The 17,282-nt window shown below is 36.1% G+C and overlaps 1 protein-coding gene across 1 annotated transcript in view; it reads left to right on the top strand.

Moving 5' to 3' along the window:
• The window catches only part of LOC104406210 (plexin domain-containing protein 2-like), a 56,509-nt gene extending 39,505 nt beyond the window's left edge, over positions 1–17,004 (top strand). Inside the window, exons 7-8 of the mRNA XM_010015129.1 lie at positions 4,464–4,624; positions 16,573–17,004. Coding sequence (XP_010013431.1) covers positions 4,464–4,624; positions 16,573–16,689 — 278 coding nt within the window. The 3' untranslated portion in view covers positions 16,690–17,004. The remainder of the gene's footprint in view (positions 1–4,463; positions 4,625–16,572) is intronic.
• The last annotated feature ends 278 nt before the right edge of the window (positions 17,005–17,282 follow it).

The raw sequence follows: 17,282 nt of genomic DNA, 5'->3' as shown, positions 1-17,282 counted from the left end.
GAAAGAGCAAAGCTTTATTTTCCAGGTCCACAAAAAGAAATCCTATTTTTTGTCTGTTTTTTTTCCCTTGATTCCATGTCACTTTATATAAAAGAAAGTTTCTAGCCAGGATGGACCAGATGTTCACCTATTTTTCCTCAATTTTACCATAAAACATTTTTGTATCTCTTCTCTCGCAGACAGAGATACTAATCTCTGGTAAATAAACTCTCGTCCATCTCATATCGTGAGGGTGAAAATGCATGTACCACAATTTTGATTTGTCATATATAAAGCTATCACAAGAGAAACTTTGTGTAAACCTTAAATTTAGATAACAGAAAACAATGTGTTTTTTTATTTTGCAGACCTCAGTGGTTAATATGCAATAATGAGAAAAAGAATGAGAAAGTATCAAAAAGACAAAAACTCTAAATAGCAGCCTCAGTTCGTACACACCTTTGTTTCTATTAAAGTCAGCATCATAGTCCCCATGGGCCAAGACAAAATTTTCATTCATAGTAATTCCTCAAGTTTCTTGGTTTTTCCTACTCCAAAAGAAGCTAAATCAAGTGTAACTAGAGACATAATACGATAATACAAAATCAAAGATTATATAGTCTTTATGTGTTTATCATGCAAACAATGAGAGTATTTTTTATTGTGTTTTCACTTTTAATTTTTAGACAGCATTCCAGCAGGAGAACAGTTATTTCATGTTTGTACTGCTGTGCCTTTATATCGGGGGGAGGGGGGGAGTTACTTGCTGTTTCTGTCCTGTAATTCAACACCTAATGAGAAGCAGACTAACCTTGGAGACATTAATATGCTCCTTCTGCTTAAAAGCTTTATGCATGTAATAATTTGGGGAGGAGTTACAAATATGGAGCATATTATATGCAACAATTGCTTTTTTGAGCACAAGAAAAGGAAAGTTTGGGGAAAGTTCCACTGAGACAACTCTTTTTGGGAAAGGATTGGTCATAAGACAAATATCCTCCCATGGGTTTAGCCTTGCCTGGAACAGCAGATGTGCTCTGGTAATCTTAATAAAATTTCTGCACCTGAAAGTTTCCAAGTCCTTTTTTTTCATCCATTTCCCTCAGTGGCTTTTAAAAGAACTGTCAGTTGATTTTGAAGCAGAGAGTATTTTCAAACTTGACAGCACTGTTTATTGTCTCAGTGCAAAGAGAGTGAAATCAATTTCTCACGAGTATTTGAGCCCTGGGGTCAATGAACTGAATTTCGATTATGGAAATTACAAGTTACTTACATTTGTTGTCAAAAAGCATTTACTATATGTCTTTTTTGGTTTTGCATTTGGCATTCTGATCACTGCATTGATGTCCATGCAGTGCTCTGCCTTAGACTAGTAGAAATTTGGAAGAGACGGTGTTCTCATTTGCAAGGCTGGATGCTAAACACTGAAAAAATATTGGATCAAAGGGGATTAATTTGATGGCCTTTACAGAGTAGCTAGGATCTTAACTGCAGTCCAGCAGTTTTTAATATGCAGAATATGATGTTCTGCCTTCAGCCATAACATAGTAACAGTACAGATTACTCATTTAGTGCAAATTGGCCTGAAGATGGGTACAAGTGACAAAATGGTTTATGATGCACTGATGTGCTATTGAAGGGAAGAGTAGAAGAGTATGAAGCTGTCAAAAAGGCAATTATAAGACAGACAAACTATGAATCCTCGGCCCCTTCTAGGGAATGGTTGCTTCTTCGTAGTATGATTCACACAACTAACTGCTCATCAATGGAAATTAATAGCCCAACCCAGAGCATCTGCAATAAAGGAGGCCTTTCCTGATGGCCTTTCAATTGCTTAACTTGCGTTTGTTTGGTGATTTGAAATATATGTGCAAGTACTAAATATCTTTACAGTGCATGAGCAGAAATTAAGACTGGAGCTTGCATACTTTCATCTATTCTCAGCTGAAAGTGAATAGATATTTAATAAATTATTAATAGCTATGTCAAGTAAAAGACACTGCTGACTGAAAGTTAGAGGAACTATTTTTAGGGTCACCTTTCTTTTCTGCTTCCCCCGTGAATCTTGCACCCTTTGCTACATAGTGCTACAACTACCAGGAAGTGTTTTAAGTGCCCTTTGGGTGGGAATACATTGAAAATGGATCTTCTACATACTAGGCAATATCTCCTTTCTTTCACTGCAATGTAAAGGATGGCCTGGAAATTTTTCCTGCAGGTACTGTGTTTAAAAAGAAAAAACAAACCAAACCAAAACCACAAGAACAACAACAACAAAAGAAAACCAAAAAAAAAACAAAACAAAAAAAAACCCCCACCAACTCCAAAACCCCCAATCAAATAAGGCTGAAACTGCTTTTCTTTTTTTAAAACTCACATACCTGTTTGAACTAAGCTTTAAGAAAGCTAAGAAATCCTTTGTAGGATTTAGGCAGGCAGAGGCCTGGTTCTGGGATCCTGTTCATGCCGAAGCTCCAACTTGATGACCACAATCAGCATAATTAAAACTGGAGTTCCTGTGTGAACAAGTACTTCTGAACTTTTCAGTGAATAGGAAGATACCTTCAGGCTTAGGCGGTATCTGAGTGTGGGTGCATGCTTGCAATTTTTTCTTAAATTCATTAATGCCTCCCACATTCTAGTTTAGCATCTCAAATTATCAGATTCTTTTTCTTTATCCTCTAATTCTGTTACTTAGCTCCTACTCCACAAGCTGTCTCACTGACTTCATGGGAAAGAGCAGAGCACTGCTGCAGGGTTTCAGCTGTCCTGACTCGTGATTGAGGAAATATGGGCAAAAGCAGAGAAAATGTACATGAATCCCTTTACTTCCCCATAGATTCACTTCCATGTAATAGTTAGAAATATCTCTTGGCTAAGATAATGCATCTTCATTTTCCTTTTTTCCCTATTGTTGCAATGGTGCCATGCAATCTGCTGGGTGACAAGCCATGCCGGCCTTCCTTCATCTGGTGAGAAAAGTGCTGCCATATGTGGATGCATGAGCTAGTACACTGAGATTAACCATTCCTGTTTTCTTTCATTACCCCTGATACAAGGCATTTAACACTACCTAGATCAATAGACCTTTCTTCTGTTATTTTCCAATTCTCTTTTTTAATATTAGCATGGAATGGTCTACTCACAATCTGATGAATAGTAATAAAGCATGTACAGTTATTGTTGTTACTATTAACAACAATAACAGTAACTTGTTTGAAGTGGTATCCGTAACTCAGTAGCTGTTTTCCAAGAACAAGTAAAAGGAACAGACCATGCCACTCTAAGAAAACCAAACAAATATTTTAGGGGGATGGCACAATAAAGAGGATGACCACAGAAATAAAAAAATTTCATTATAGGCAGCTTGGCAAACAAGCATGATGAGAGGAAACTTAAAAGTGGAATTGAAAGAAAATTTCTCATAAGCAGGACCAGAGGCAGGTGTTGTATGGTGTAAGGCATGGAGGTGATTTAAAGGATTGCCAGAAAGGCAGAAAGCAGTGGGAATATTAGGAGAATGGTATGTTTGTGAAGCCAAATGATCAGTACACTTCTGGCATATCTTAAACTTAGGGCTTCTGAATTGCTCTTTTGCCTGCAGTAATGGGTAGAACAGCACTTCTTTTATTCAAGAGGATGCTGAAAAATCATTGCTTATCACCATGTTTGTACTTGCTCTAATATTCCAGGTTGTCCAAAGTAGAAATTACACCTGAGCACAGTAGTTCTAGAGATGTTGGCTAATTATTAAGAGACCTTTTCCACAAGATTTGCAGTGTTTTTGAAAGACTTTCAGTCACTTATTTGGAAGCTCTGATGACAAGTTGCTTGCGTGACAGAGACAGCCATCTTTCCTACTGATGGGAGCATAGCATGAGTGGCCTCTTGGTATCAGTTTAGTAAATGGATGGTCTTTTGTAATACTTTGGTATGATGAGTGTTCCATTCAGACCAGGATTAGAAGACTCCAGGGTCATTTAGCATCCATCTGTTACACCTTTGACTGTCTGATTCAATTGTACAGGGTGGTTCAAAATCCCTCTCCAAGCTAATGAATCAGGCTTTCATAATGTGTTTAGACCTTACAAGACTTTGTGGTATGTCTCAACTTGAACCTTTCAAGAAAAAAAATACAACATTCAAAATGTTTTAAATTTGTGCTTTTTGTTTGTAGGGCAACTACAATAGTTTTATGAGAAATCAAAGCAAAACTCATTATGAAGATAATTAGGAACTTCAGAACGTCCAGATCACATTCAAAAGAAAGGATATTAATTCTTTTAATTGAGTTAGAATTAGTAAAACATTTGGAAATGTCTGTTCATTAAGATTATAAGAGTATGAGTTATCTAACATCTTTTTCCAACTTGGGCTGTGGAAAACGAGTAATGTAACAGAAAAAGCAAATGCTCAATTGCCATCTGTGAAATGAAATGGATAAAACATAAGTTACTGTGCTAATAAATGTGCTATTTGTGCAGCTTCCACAGATGACAGTGCGGCAGAGAAGAAAGGTGGAACACTTCATGCCGGCTTAATTGTTGGCATTCTAGTCCTGGTCCTCATTGTGGCTGCAGCCATCCTTGTGACCATCTATATGTATCATCATCCAACATCAGCAGCTAGTCTCTTCTTTATAGAGGTAAGAGACAAAAATAACATGTTGTTTTACTAGTCCTGTCATTTGGCTAGGATAATTTGGATCTTCAAAATGGAACTTTCTTAACTAAATCTAGAAAGTATTCTTGTGTTAAAAGTGTAAGCATGAAAGAAATGGACCTCTTCTAGAAGGTGATGCTGATTTGTTCTAAGCATGTTTGTCACTCAGCTGCTACTTTAACTACCATTGCTGTTACTTTTAATGTTTTTTACACAGGGCATATATCTAAGATATATCTAAAAGATAAAGTTCAGATACCACTCCACCTCTCTTTCCTGTCCTTCATTTTTCTCAAAATAGCATTTTTCCATTAGCTTTTATGTGCACTGGCATTTTATTTTGGGACATACATTTTTTTCCGATTTTCTGATTTTTTTTTCCTGTAGAAAAATAAAACTTCTGCATCCTTAATTCTTCAGAAGAGCTGACTTAAAGTAAGCCTTAGCTGGAAACCTGTGTTAGCTGTTCCACACATTCATTTGCAGAAATCTTTTAACACTTTGCCTCGGAGTGTGGGAAAAAATATTTGCACCTAATTTTAACATCTAAATCTAATATCATCTTCTTTTGTTCTTTCTATTAGTGAAGAGAGGAACAGACTCTTTTAGATCATGATCCAACAGCCCTATTTGAGACATCTCCTTTAGAATTAGATAAATTACCGTTTTTCTCCCTCAGATACAGATACCTACCTTAGGTGCAGACATCTACATAGCAGATGCTGACACTCAGTCAGCTCAACTCCACTGTACATGACAATATGAGAAATGACCATTGATCTTACAAAAAAGTATGAATACCTACACCTACTTGTGTTTTTTCTTCAACTCAGCAATGTTCCTGCTAAACATGAAAGAAAGCACTGACTGTTCATAACCTCCGCTTGCAGTACTTCCTTACTGTTGAGAGCCTGGACAATAGTGGAGAGGCAGAACCACTGGAAGCATCACTAGGGGTGTATCTGGGGATTACTTAAGTAAAAGCCTGGACCACGAAGATATAGACATTCATTCTTTGTGACAGCAGTGTGAATTGAAGTGAGACATGAACAGAATTGTTCATTTCTAAAATCATATTATAATAGATACACTGCATACATGCAATAGTAGTGACAGAAATCAAAATTAATTGTTTATAAGTATTCCAAGTTCAAGCAATATAACTGTATTAACCATCAGGGAACAGCATCCACATAATAAAATCAATAGTATCCCTTCACATCTATGCCAAATTTCAAGCTGCTTCTCTATTGATATAGGCAAAAAAACTCCAGTGAAGTCCTTGTACAAAAGAGAAGGGTTTGTCCCTTTCTTTTTTTTTTTTTCCCCACACAGATTGAATTGCTATTCTTTCACTCTAGTAAAAACAAGTTTCTTATCTGTTATGATGTGACTGAAAGGCTAAGTAAATGGCAACACCATTTTTTAAGAAGGAGAGAAGAATACCAAGTTAAAACACACATTTATTTATTTATATTTGTTCTCACTGTAGTAATGGCATGTTAATTTATTTTGTTCACTGATATCATACTCATGCCAGCACTGGTGCCTTAATCAGTTTTGTTAAATACATTCCACTGAATTTAATCGTCAGATGGCATTAATCAATCTATGCAGTCAAAGCCTAAAGTGTCTTTTAGCAAGCAATGTAGGCTTTTAAAAAAACTAGAAAAACATAATTTTTCTGTTTAAAATAATTGAATAAGGACAGGAGGAAGTCAGTCAAAATCAAATTTATGTAAAATGTGGTATAAACCACATCCTCGTCTGGTTACTAGGAAAGCTGTGATGCTTGTGAAGAATTTAGCAGGAATTATAAATAAGTTCTAGGTATGAAGGAGTGTCCTTTCCCCGTGAGCAACAAAACCACTGATTCAGTGGTAAAACCACAGAGGGTGGAGAAAGAAATTAAAGCCATTGTTAGTATTGTAAGTGTGGAAGGACAGAATAAGGTAATCCATTCTGGAAATGAAATTGCTTTTAAGGAATTTAATAATTTAATTTCTGAAAGGAAAAAAATATTTTGACCAATTCAAGAAACAAAGAGTAGAATACTCTTCTATTCATCTAATCTATATGATGTCCATGTTTCAAATACAGAGGAGAATGTATCTTCTCAGACTTGCATTTTGAAACTGAAACATAAAAAAATAATGAGGCATAAGTGGTATACATAAGTAACTGACAGAAGAGCATTTCTTATTGAATTTGTGCAATTGAAAAATATTTGAGTAAGCTGTTACGGATAACATGGTACCCCAAATACCACAGCAGACAAGCTGCCTTATTTATGGGAAATGAATGAAATGTGGATCTAATGAGAAAGAGCTCAAGAGCATTGCCATGGGCTTGGTCATGAAATGAGAACAAGCATATAAATATTTCAGAAAATAATACTATTTTCTACGAGTCTCTTGATTGATAAAGCAGGTTGCGCAGTTAAAACAAGATGTGACAGATGGAAAGGCAGCTCCCTCATGCAGTTGTCTAAAAAATTACTAGTACACTATAGGCTGCCATCAAGTCTTCTAGCCAAATTAAAATCTGCATCAGTTTATCTGTCATCAGTAATTAATATATATCTAAGGCTGGGCAAAATAAAGAATGGGGACCCGCTTCAGTAGTGTTTACTTTTAAAGAAGGTGGTTTATAGAGGCATCATATTGTCATTAAACATAGCATTATTCAAAACTGTAACATAAATAATAGCGAAAATTCTTTTTACATCTGAGATTCTAGGATGCTGTCATGATTTTGTAGGTAAAACATCATTTTCAGTCAGATTTCATTGTGGGTTTTGGGTTAAGGGCTACGTAAGGAATTTTGAGATGATTTGGTTTATAAGCATGATTGGTTACTGAATAAAGAAAAGTGTAATAAATTGGTCTCATATCCGAGGCTTTAAGTCTCTTTTTCCCTTGTGTTGTCTGCAGATATCACCCAGTATTCACTTACCACCTCTCTCAGGTTTTCACATAGCGCATCTCAAAGCCCATTCATGATGCCCCTCATGTTTGCCATGTAGTGAACTCACCCAGATAAGGATAAATACACCCACACTTCAACCTCACCGTTTAAGTTTATGCAATCCCTTGTGACACTTCCGAGCACCATTAAATGATCTCCTGAGTGCACTAGTTGGTTTAAATAAGCAATACACAAAAGCTGTGAAAAAAAAATGTTATTTATTCCAAAAGCAACTATTGTCTTAGAACAGAGTAACATTATTCTATGGGGGTTTTTACCCTTAATGTCTGAAGAAAATGTTTCCTCTAGTAGTTTTTTAAATAGCTGTTGAGCACAATGCGTATGTCCAGCCCCACCTGGAACAAATATAGCTATTTTGAACAAACAGCTTTAGAAGTCTTGAATGCCAATACTATTCAATTTGCCCCTGATAGTGTATCATTTTAAAAGAATGCCATTCAAATAGTTCAATACTTTTTCAAAAAAGTTACCCTTTTTGTTAAGTGTGTAGATGATTCAAAGAAAAATGAAATGTTTTCTGTTTCTTCCAGCCCTTACACTATTCAACATGTGTTTTGTTGTGTAAAGTGGACACTTCTCTGGTGCCCTAAAGACAGAATGAATTATCAACTTTTAAAGTTAAGGGAGTTTCAGTCAAAATTCCAGTGAATGCAGGCTCTTCCTAAAAGCTGAGAGTAAATGTTGACTAAAGATTAGCTTGCAGAGTGAAATGCAGAAAAAATGCTGCATGCTTTGGGGTTTTTTTATTAATTATTTATGGTTATCTGTGTGGTCTTTCTCTCTCTTTAATTTGATTTCATTGCCAGCAAGTTCCCCTTTTGAATCATGTTACATACCTACGGTTACCTTGATGAATCCTGTGTCTCTTGAGTATACTTTGAACTCACTTGCACCGATATTTGAAAAATAGCATACATGTCAAATAGTGTTCTTCATGTCTTTTTCAACAAAGCAGAACTTTATGTCAGAAATCCAGTTATAACACATAGAGCTACACACAAGCTGTTCCACAATTAAAAAGTAATGAATTTATTCACTAACCTGTGTAGTATACTTGCATTCAGGATTTGAGGTTTAGTGGCCAAGCATGATACACTGGTGGTAGAGTGGATTGCATGCCTGTGATATAGATCATAGCAAATGTGATATAAATATCTGGAGCTGAATGTAAGTAAAGAAATTCCCAACTGAGTCATATGGATTTGCTCAAAATTCAGTAAGCTGGGGACAAATAACAGTTTTATTAGTATTTTAGGTTTTATTTCTTCCCTTCTTTTTCTTCAGGTCCTTTTTTCTTATATTTTTAACCCTTATTGATTGCATTTGTGTGTGAACTTTGGCACCGAGAGCAATTAACGTCCTGGGAACATTTAGTAAATCAAAAAGCAAGGCGTAAGGCAGACTGTCTTTTATTCAGATACCTTTTGCTTGTTTGCACCCAGTTATCTGTGGTCAGAAGGGCTGCATATGGCACAATAAGTTTTCATGTGTATGCTTTTTTTTTTGTGTTTTTTTTTACCTTTCTTACTTATATGTTGGTCCAAGGTCCTTTTAATGTTTGAAACTTACCTCAGCTATCATGCCAATGCTCTGCCTTTGGGGAACAAAGGCAACATGATCTGGTCACAGCTGAGAAGACAGTAGAGGCATTTCTGGCCAATATGAAGGCAGGGAGTCCGATGTTGTGATGTCTTTTCCCAGCTGGACACAGTGATACCATTGCCAAACATGCTTATATAAGGCTTGACAACAGCAGAGTAAAATTATTCTGTGGCAGTTCTCCACGGGTAGGGGATTTTGAGGAGTCTAAACTAACACTACAAATTGGGGCCATCTTAACCTCAGGCAGAGACCCTGAGACTCATATTCAACTGTAAGTACAAAACCAAATCTATGTTATTAAACACATGTAGACTCTGAAGCTGTAAGGATAAGATGTAAGGATATGAGTGAATTCAGAGGCTATATATTTCTTAATAGTCACTGTGTATGTCTTAATAGTAGTTAGTATGTCACATACTGAAGAGTAAGTGGGTGTTTGTGGTTAAAAGCTATCATTCTTTCAAGTTAAGCTCCCATTTTAAAGGTCACAGTTTTTGCCTTCGTGTTCCCACCCTCCTTGGAAGTCTTCCAGAGCTTTATTGTGCTGATTCAGCTGCTTAGAAATACACAAGTACACTTACACACACGTGCGCATACCTGTGTCTTTTCTACTTGTTTGTTTTACTTCATTTTAGATGTTTAAGCTGGATATTTTCAAATGGCCACACAGAGAGTTGAACTGGTGCTATGGAGCCAGGGAGTCACCTTGGGGAAAAAGAGGAGGAAGAAGGAATGAGCAGCTGCAGATCTTCAGCAAATAAAATAATAGTGCATGATCAGAGCCTGGGGGATGCACCTCAAGTCTTTCTGATTTAACTTGAATTATGTCTTTACCAGTAAATTAAATAAGCCTGGGACTGTTTTTTAGCATAAAGATCAACCAGCATGGAAGGATCTGCATTCCTGTCATTTAATTCTTCTTAGTCTTACAATAAGGTAACAGGATATTAACATGGACTGAGGATGGTTCCCAAATTCTGAGCTCTAGCTGAGGTGGTCTGAGAAAGCACTAATTGTTGGATATTCTTCTAACAGTTGAGCTGTACAGGGGATTATATTTCAGTATCTGGAAACATTCAGTGGCACACAGATCTAGCAGTAGATCTTCAGATTTTGACCTTCTGCTGTCTACTTAGAGGAAGGAAATAAAGGGAGAAAATTGTAAAAAAAGCTGGATATAGTTCATAGTGTCTCAGAGCTGAGGGAATTAATGCGTATTTCTGCCTTGTTGTATCTCTGAACATAGCAGCACTTCACAAATAAGAGCCAGCATTTAATCCAGCCCTTTTCTCCATGCACTATTTCCAGGTTTCTGCATTAATGTCACAAATGCAGTGTACATCTTTGAACAAATGAGAAGTAAGTAAGAGACAGAGTGAAAAATAAAGACGGAATTAAAGAAAAATAGTCAGATCCTCAGCTGGCTTAGACAGGTGATGATACTCACACAGCTCTGCTGTTTTCTTCTGGGATATGGCCCATTGTTTTATTATATATATAAATTTTACAGGGATTATACTTTTAGTTTGAAATAGGCTTGACATGGTCATCAATTTGGTTTTTGTCCAGAAGTCTGGGCTGAATTGTGTTTCATGATGATGATGACTAAAAAGAAGAGAACAAGTATCATTTTTCTCTTCTTTCAAAGTCTTGCAGTATCCTGGCATTTAGGGTATTGCCATTGATCTTGCTGTCATTGCCTTGTACTGATAGTAAAGTTATTTTTTCCAAAGCTTATCCAGTCCAGCAGGAACCAGCAGCTCAGAAAGGGAAACCTAAATCGGCCACAAGGGAGAAGCACTAAAATAAATAATCAACACTGACAATAAAAGTCAAAGGTGGGGAGGAAGGAGGCATTCTGTTTCTCGTCCATCAGCAGTCACCTACTTAGATGAACCCAAGACTGCAGAATCATTGCTATAACAAGAATTGGTTTAAATCACAAAGAGATACTTTAAACAAGCACTTCTATCAAAAAGAAAAATAAATGATCCTATGGAATCTTAAATCTAAAGCATTGTTATTTCAGAACAGGTTCTTCAAAATATTAGATTAACATAGTGTTAGGCAATTGATCTTTTTTTATTCCTGGAAATACATATCAGAAGTACAATTATTTGAAGCCTCATCCATTTCTGACTGTGATTTGCCAAATAAATTGTGTGCTTCTAGAAGAGATTAAATACGGATCACAAATTAAAAATGCATAAGCAATATTTCAGGTAACTTTAAGCACAAAAATATACATTATAGCCAAGGTACTTGGTAACAGAAAGATCTTTCCTTGTAATGAGACAAGTGGACAAGTGTTAGTATACTGGGCCTTGATGGTACCAGGTTAATATATGTTCACTTAGTGATCGACCTTACCATAGCTTTTACTGCTTTTCATAATCAATTTGAGCAAATCATTACAATTTTTTCTGGTGTTTTGTGAATTGATCCAGAATTTGGACAGCTCTGTACATATGTATTTCCGGTTAAGCGAATTAAATAGGCCTTGTTGACAAAGCTTTTAAATAGATTTAAATGTCTTTATGCCCTCATATTTGACAAAGAACTTGCCATCAATGGAAAGGTAAGATGCAGCCTTCAGTACAAGCAGTGAAAAAGTCCTCTGAAAGATTTCAAAGTTTTTAAATTCAGGAAAATAATCAGAGGAGGTAGAGGAGACAAAGTTGCATCAGAGCATTCAGCCTAAAAATTATTCAGTAACTTCAGCTTTCATGTCGTTTAGTGGGAAATCAGGTTTGCTAGGGAGCTTTGGAGAGTATTTCAAGACTGAAAGATTGACCTTCTCATGCTAATTAAATTATTTATACTCATGTAAACTCAGTTTGGAAATAGGATGTGTGTGTGTCTTGGTAAAATCTGCTGTTCAGGTTTACTGCTGAATAGGAGTGAAGAGTTGATCCATGCACAAACACTTTGGGATTTTATGCTGGTTGAAATATCCAAAGGAACAGTTGATAATATTTTAGACAATTTTCGGAATGAAGTGTGTATATGTAGCAGGGTTGGGGAAACAACAGAGGGACAGATTTTTCATTATGTCTTCCCTTCACTGCTCTTCTGACATTGCAGATCTGTACAAAACCATGCTTATTCCAGTTTTCTGTACTGAATGAAGGCTAGGATGAGGATAGGATGTAAGAATATCAAATAAGTAATACATGTTGCCAAGTTCCTCCTGTCCATTACTGACAGGAACTTGTGTTAATGCAGATGTATGAAAGGAAATGTAAGTGCTCAGGATTACTGCAGCTAATAAAACACACATTATTATAACTGATTTTAATTAATTACGATCTCAGGTGAAAAGTGTTAACTGGAATAAATTTTAGACATAGTGTATAATGTCAACAGAAGAATCTCTCAAGAGCAAGGCATCAATCTTCAAACACCAGTATTTCAATACAGCTTCATACAACTGTCATCCTCCTGTAGTTGATCTTGTATATTGCTTATGCCTTACAATTTATTTTTCTGTGGCATGTATAAAGTAGATTTTACTTCTCATTTATGTATACTCAGTTTATTCTTTCCAGATATTTTTAAAATCCATTAAAAAAACTTGAATTGATTTTGTACCAGCTTTTTCACTGGAATTCTGGACGAATCACTTCCTTTGTTTTCAAGATAGTTTTAATTTGAGACACTGATTGTTTTTTTTATCTGTAAGTCAGTGTAGAAATACATAATTCTTTTTGAATTTTACCTTTTTTCTAAATTGTAGCAGACTTCCATTCCTATTTTCTAGTTGCATCACTGGTGATCTGCTAGCTCATAATAGGTAGGAGCCTTGCTGTCAGTAGAAAATAAATGGCTTCACTTTAAATGATCTCTGGACAGTTAATACAGGCCTGTAATGTAAAAACTGATGGGTCCTTTTCTGTTTCCTCCCTTTCAATATGATCAAGTTTACTAGAAAATTCTGTGTCAAATACAACCAATATTGCCTGTAGTTTTTTACTTGAGCCACTTTTTATTTTGTTGTTCAAAAGAGTTACTGTTCAACAAATAAGATGATCTAAAGCTAGTGACCTAAAAAAAAGTAGTCATAGAATGTAGTACTGGAAACCACGTTGATATCATGCCAACTGAGGGGATTTTAGAAAATATTCAAGTAAGTGCATTTAGATACATATTAAACCTTTCTTTTTTTAACGTGTCTTAATGAGGTCATACCATTCTGACATTTTGATGGATAAAATAGGACCTATAAGGCTCAAAATTCCCTCATGTGGAAATATGTCAGAAGAAGAAACTGGTCAATGACAAGAACACACCTGGAGACCTTTCTGTGTAACAACAGTGAGATATTATTCCAGCCTCCACCCTTTAGTAATCATAGGTGGAATCTCCTCCTTTTCTTTTCACGGAAGTAAGACAAATAGTATCCATTCTGCCTATACTTCAAGACCTAATTAAAAGCACTTATTCTAGGCTTAGTATTGCTATAGGAAGTCAAATATACTGCACAACCACCAACAATGGTGTAAACAGTCACAAGGTAAGAAACATGAAAGTTAGATCTCACTTTCCATGGATTATCCAACTGCTACTTTCTTTCATTTTGTCTTATTTGATCTTCAGATGGGAACTAACTTTTTTTCTAATGTGTATCATAAATTATTCTTCTGCATCCTGACATGTATCTTCTGCATTCTGGTCGTGTAAGGCCACAGGTACTTTTCCCTCAGCTTATTTCCTTAAAATAATGACTCCAAGGAAGATTCAGGCCCTGTTTTCCCACTTTGTAATACACTGAAATGAAGCAGAAGTTGCAACTCTCTAGACACAGCTCAGAGGATTTCTTCTTAAAGTTCTAATTCCAGAGGAAGAAACATATTTTTTTCCCTGTTAAATTGCATGACAATCCAGTTTGCTTTCTGCCTGTATTATTGGTCAGGTTTTGGCACTTGTGGTTGTGGTTGGTTGGTTTTTGGAGGGTAGATTTTTTTGTGTCTTCTTATCACTCTGCTTCGCATTAAGCATTTCTTGAGCTGTTTCACCAATTCAAGAAGCTTTGTATCTCCGTGTATCAATTAAGTTACTTTTGGTTTTACCAATTAAAACTGTGATACCACTACACCTCTTTGGGAGTCGATACGCAAGTCAATGAATTGTTAGCTTGTCAGTGCTCTATTTTAAGGCTGGCAACCACTTACATTATCCACATGCACACAAAAAAGTTGAAATTAAACAGAGTATCACTAGGAATAGAAAATCTTACCTCAAGCATGACAAGAAACTACAGAAAGCTGTAACTGTAATATTTGGAGTTGACCTTCAAATCTGTTGGATTACTTTTGGAGCAACAGCTGATGTTTATGCTGTATGGCATTGTATCATTAGAACTGATACACATCTGTTCCATATTTCATTATCTGGAATGGCCAATTAAAAAGAATAGCCAAAAATGATACATTTAGTTTCTAAAGCAACACAGCAAGAAAGTCGTAACTAATCATGGCTACATCTTAAAATGCAATTAGGGAGCATCTTAATACATTAAAATGCAGCTCATCCTTACATACTGCCATTTGAGATTGCCTTTAATTATTTTTTCGTACTAGTTTTCCAGTGGTTTTTGATTTCCTCTTTTCATTAGAGACCTCTCAGTCAAATTCTTTTCTCACTTATACCAGTGTAAATCTGGAATAAATCCTTTATATTTAATTGACTTATTCTTGATTTACTTTACTGAATCTGAGAACAGCACATGTCCCTTTTTCTTTAGCAGTAACCAAACTGTCCTCCTTAATTTTGAAACTACTCTGAATCAAGCTTTGTAGAAAAAGGTCTCAAAATTTTGAATAGACTTAAGTTTTCTTATTAAGAAAAGACATCATTAAAGAGGACAGTGTTCTGCCTTCCTACTTTATAGGAAGGTACTGAATTGAAAGGCCTGGAATTTAAAATTACTTGCCAAACAGAATTTAACACTGGATGCCTCAAAAGTAACCAGATCCTGCAATGGAAGAAAAAGGAACCGATTGCTTTTATCTTCCTGATGGTGATCACTGGAGAAGACTTTGTGCTGTACCAGCATACACCTGTGTGGTTTGTTAGTAACAAGGTTCAGTGGTGCCCCAAGATTTCTTTAGTGGCTGTTGTCCAACAGTCCCAGCATAATGTCATGGCTGTCTCTGCTCTGTGGTCCCCAGAACCACTACTCAGCAGCATGAAAAATCCTTAGTGATCTAAAGGCAATCAAAATGGGGTATTAAGGGGACAGAAAATCAAATGCAGTGTTTACTTTCAAAAGAAAGATGATAAAGTAAAATTATTTAAAATTTGAACTGTCAATGAAAAAATAGGCTGTATCTTATCTTCATTGTTTCTCCTCTCATTTTCTTGCAATGTTTCTATAAATCCTGTTATATCTTCTAACCCTCCTTCCAAGCAGATCATAGCAGTTGTCAGTAAAGAAATAAGTATCAGCAGATTTGGGAGATAAATTTTTCAGTGAAGAATAATCATTTTAGGAGAGCTTTCTCTGCTAACTGACTTTAAGAAATTTTCCTAGTTTCCTGTAAACTATTCCCTTTGAAAGAATCTCAGCTTGGTCACTCAAAGTCTAAGCCTTCTCAGACATGAATTACTTTGAAAATACAGGACTTTCAACGTACTTTTCCTTCCTGGAGTCATCATAATCATACAGGAACTGTGTTATCTACCCTAGAAAAGATCTGTTTCTTTTCTCTGTTAGCTGTTTTAAAGTAGGCACCGAAGATCCTAGTGGAAATTGGTTAGGACTTCTTAAGACCCATGTACCTGAAGGTCATAAAAGTTTATACAAAAATGTTGCTTTTATCAAAGTAAACTGATGAAGTAGAAATTATGGCACTTTAAATAGAAGGTCAGTATTTTATCAGTCCTGCATAATAAATAAGTTTATTTTTAAGTATAGTTTCTTTCAACTGCTACACATTCTCCCATGGAGTAGAGTATGTTAGCAAACTCCTCTGCAGAACCAGGATGAAGAAACAGTGGACAGATCCTTTAGGGGGTGGTGGATCGGCATTTTTTTATATGGCAGAATTCAGAAATCCACTGATCAACAGTTTTCAACAGGAGATATTTCATCATCTTCATTGCTAAGACTAGTGGTAATTACTTTATATGTCTTTGAGAACAGCCACCACTTACAAATTTAGAAAGAGGGATTAATTCCTCTGACATTTGTTGCTGCTGAACTGTGCTTCTCCATTTCTGTAACAATTACACAGAGTGGGTTTTAGTATGAGAGACCAAAATTGCAGGGTGTTGTTAAAGATTTTTGTTAATAATTTCTTCATAGTCTGAAAGTTTATTTTCTTGTTGCTGCTGTTACAGCGACGCCCAAGCAGATGGCCAGCAATGAAATTCAGAAGAGGGTCTGGACATCCTGCCTATGCTGAAGTGGAACCAGTTGGAGAGAAAGAAGGGTTCATCGTATCAGAGCAGTGCTAAAATTTCTAGGACAGAACACCAGTACTGGCCTACAGGTGTAAGACATTTACTTTGCCTCTCTTTAAAGAAAAGGAGCCCTAAGCTGCTGTAGCCTGATAGAACGAAGATTTTGGATAAGCTTTGTCCAAGAAAAACTATCTAAGATACCAGACTACCACTGCACAGTAGTTTTTGTTAATGGACTGAGACACAATGGTTCATGCTGAACACTTGTCAGTGGACACCTATGGTATCAGAACTATGGCACAAGTGCCATGTTATTGGCTTTAGGTATGGGGATGCACAGTAATCAAAAATACAATAAAGCTTTGGTGCACAAGGGTATTGCCCTTTGGTTCAAGTGTTCTTCTCTGGTATCTCAAAGACCGAGTGACAAATCTGTACCCTTCCAGTGCAAAGAGCACTGATCAGTCTTCACAGGTTATTAAGAATGGTATCTCAATGCAGGTAAAGAAGAAAAGAAATGAGTTTTCCAATTCTTCTGTAAGTGGATGCGAAATACACTCATTTTTCAAATCTAAATTAACCTGGTCACCTAACTCGCAAGTCACAGTGTATATGCTTTCTGGAAGTAGTACAATGTTTCTTGTACA

The sequence above is a fragment of the Nestor notabilis genome, unplaced genomic scaffold (assembly GCF_000696875.1).
Source record: "Nestor notabilis isolate BGI_N333 unplaced genomic scaffold, ASM69687v1 scaffold7785, whole genome shotgun sequence".
Lineage (NCBI taxonomy): Eukaryota > Metazoa > Chordata > Aves > Psittaciformes > Psittacidae > Nestor > Nestor notabilis.
The sequence above is the reverse complement of the archived record's forward strand: the minus strand, read 5'-3'. Positions and strand labels throughout refer to the sequence as shown.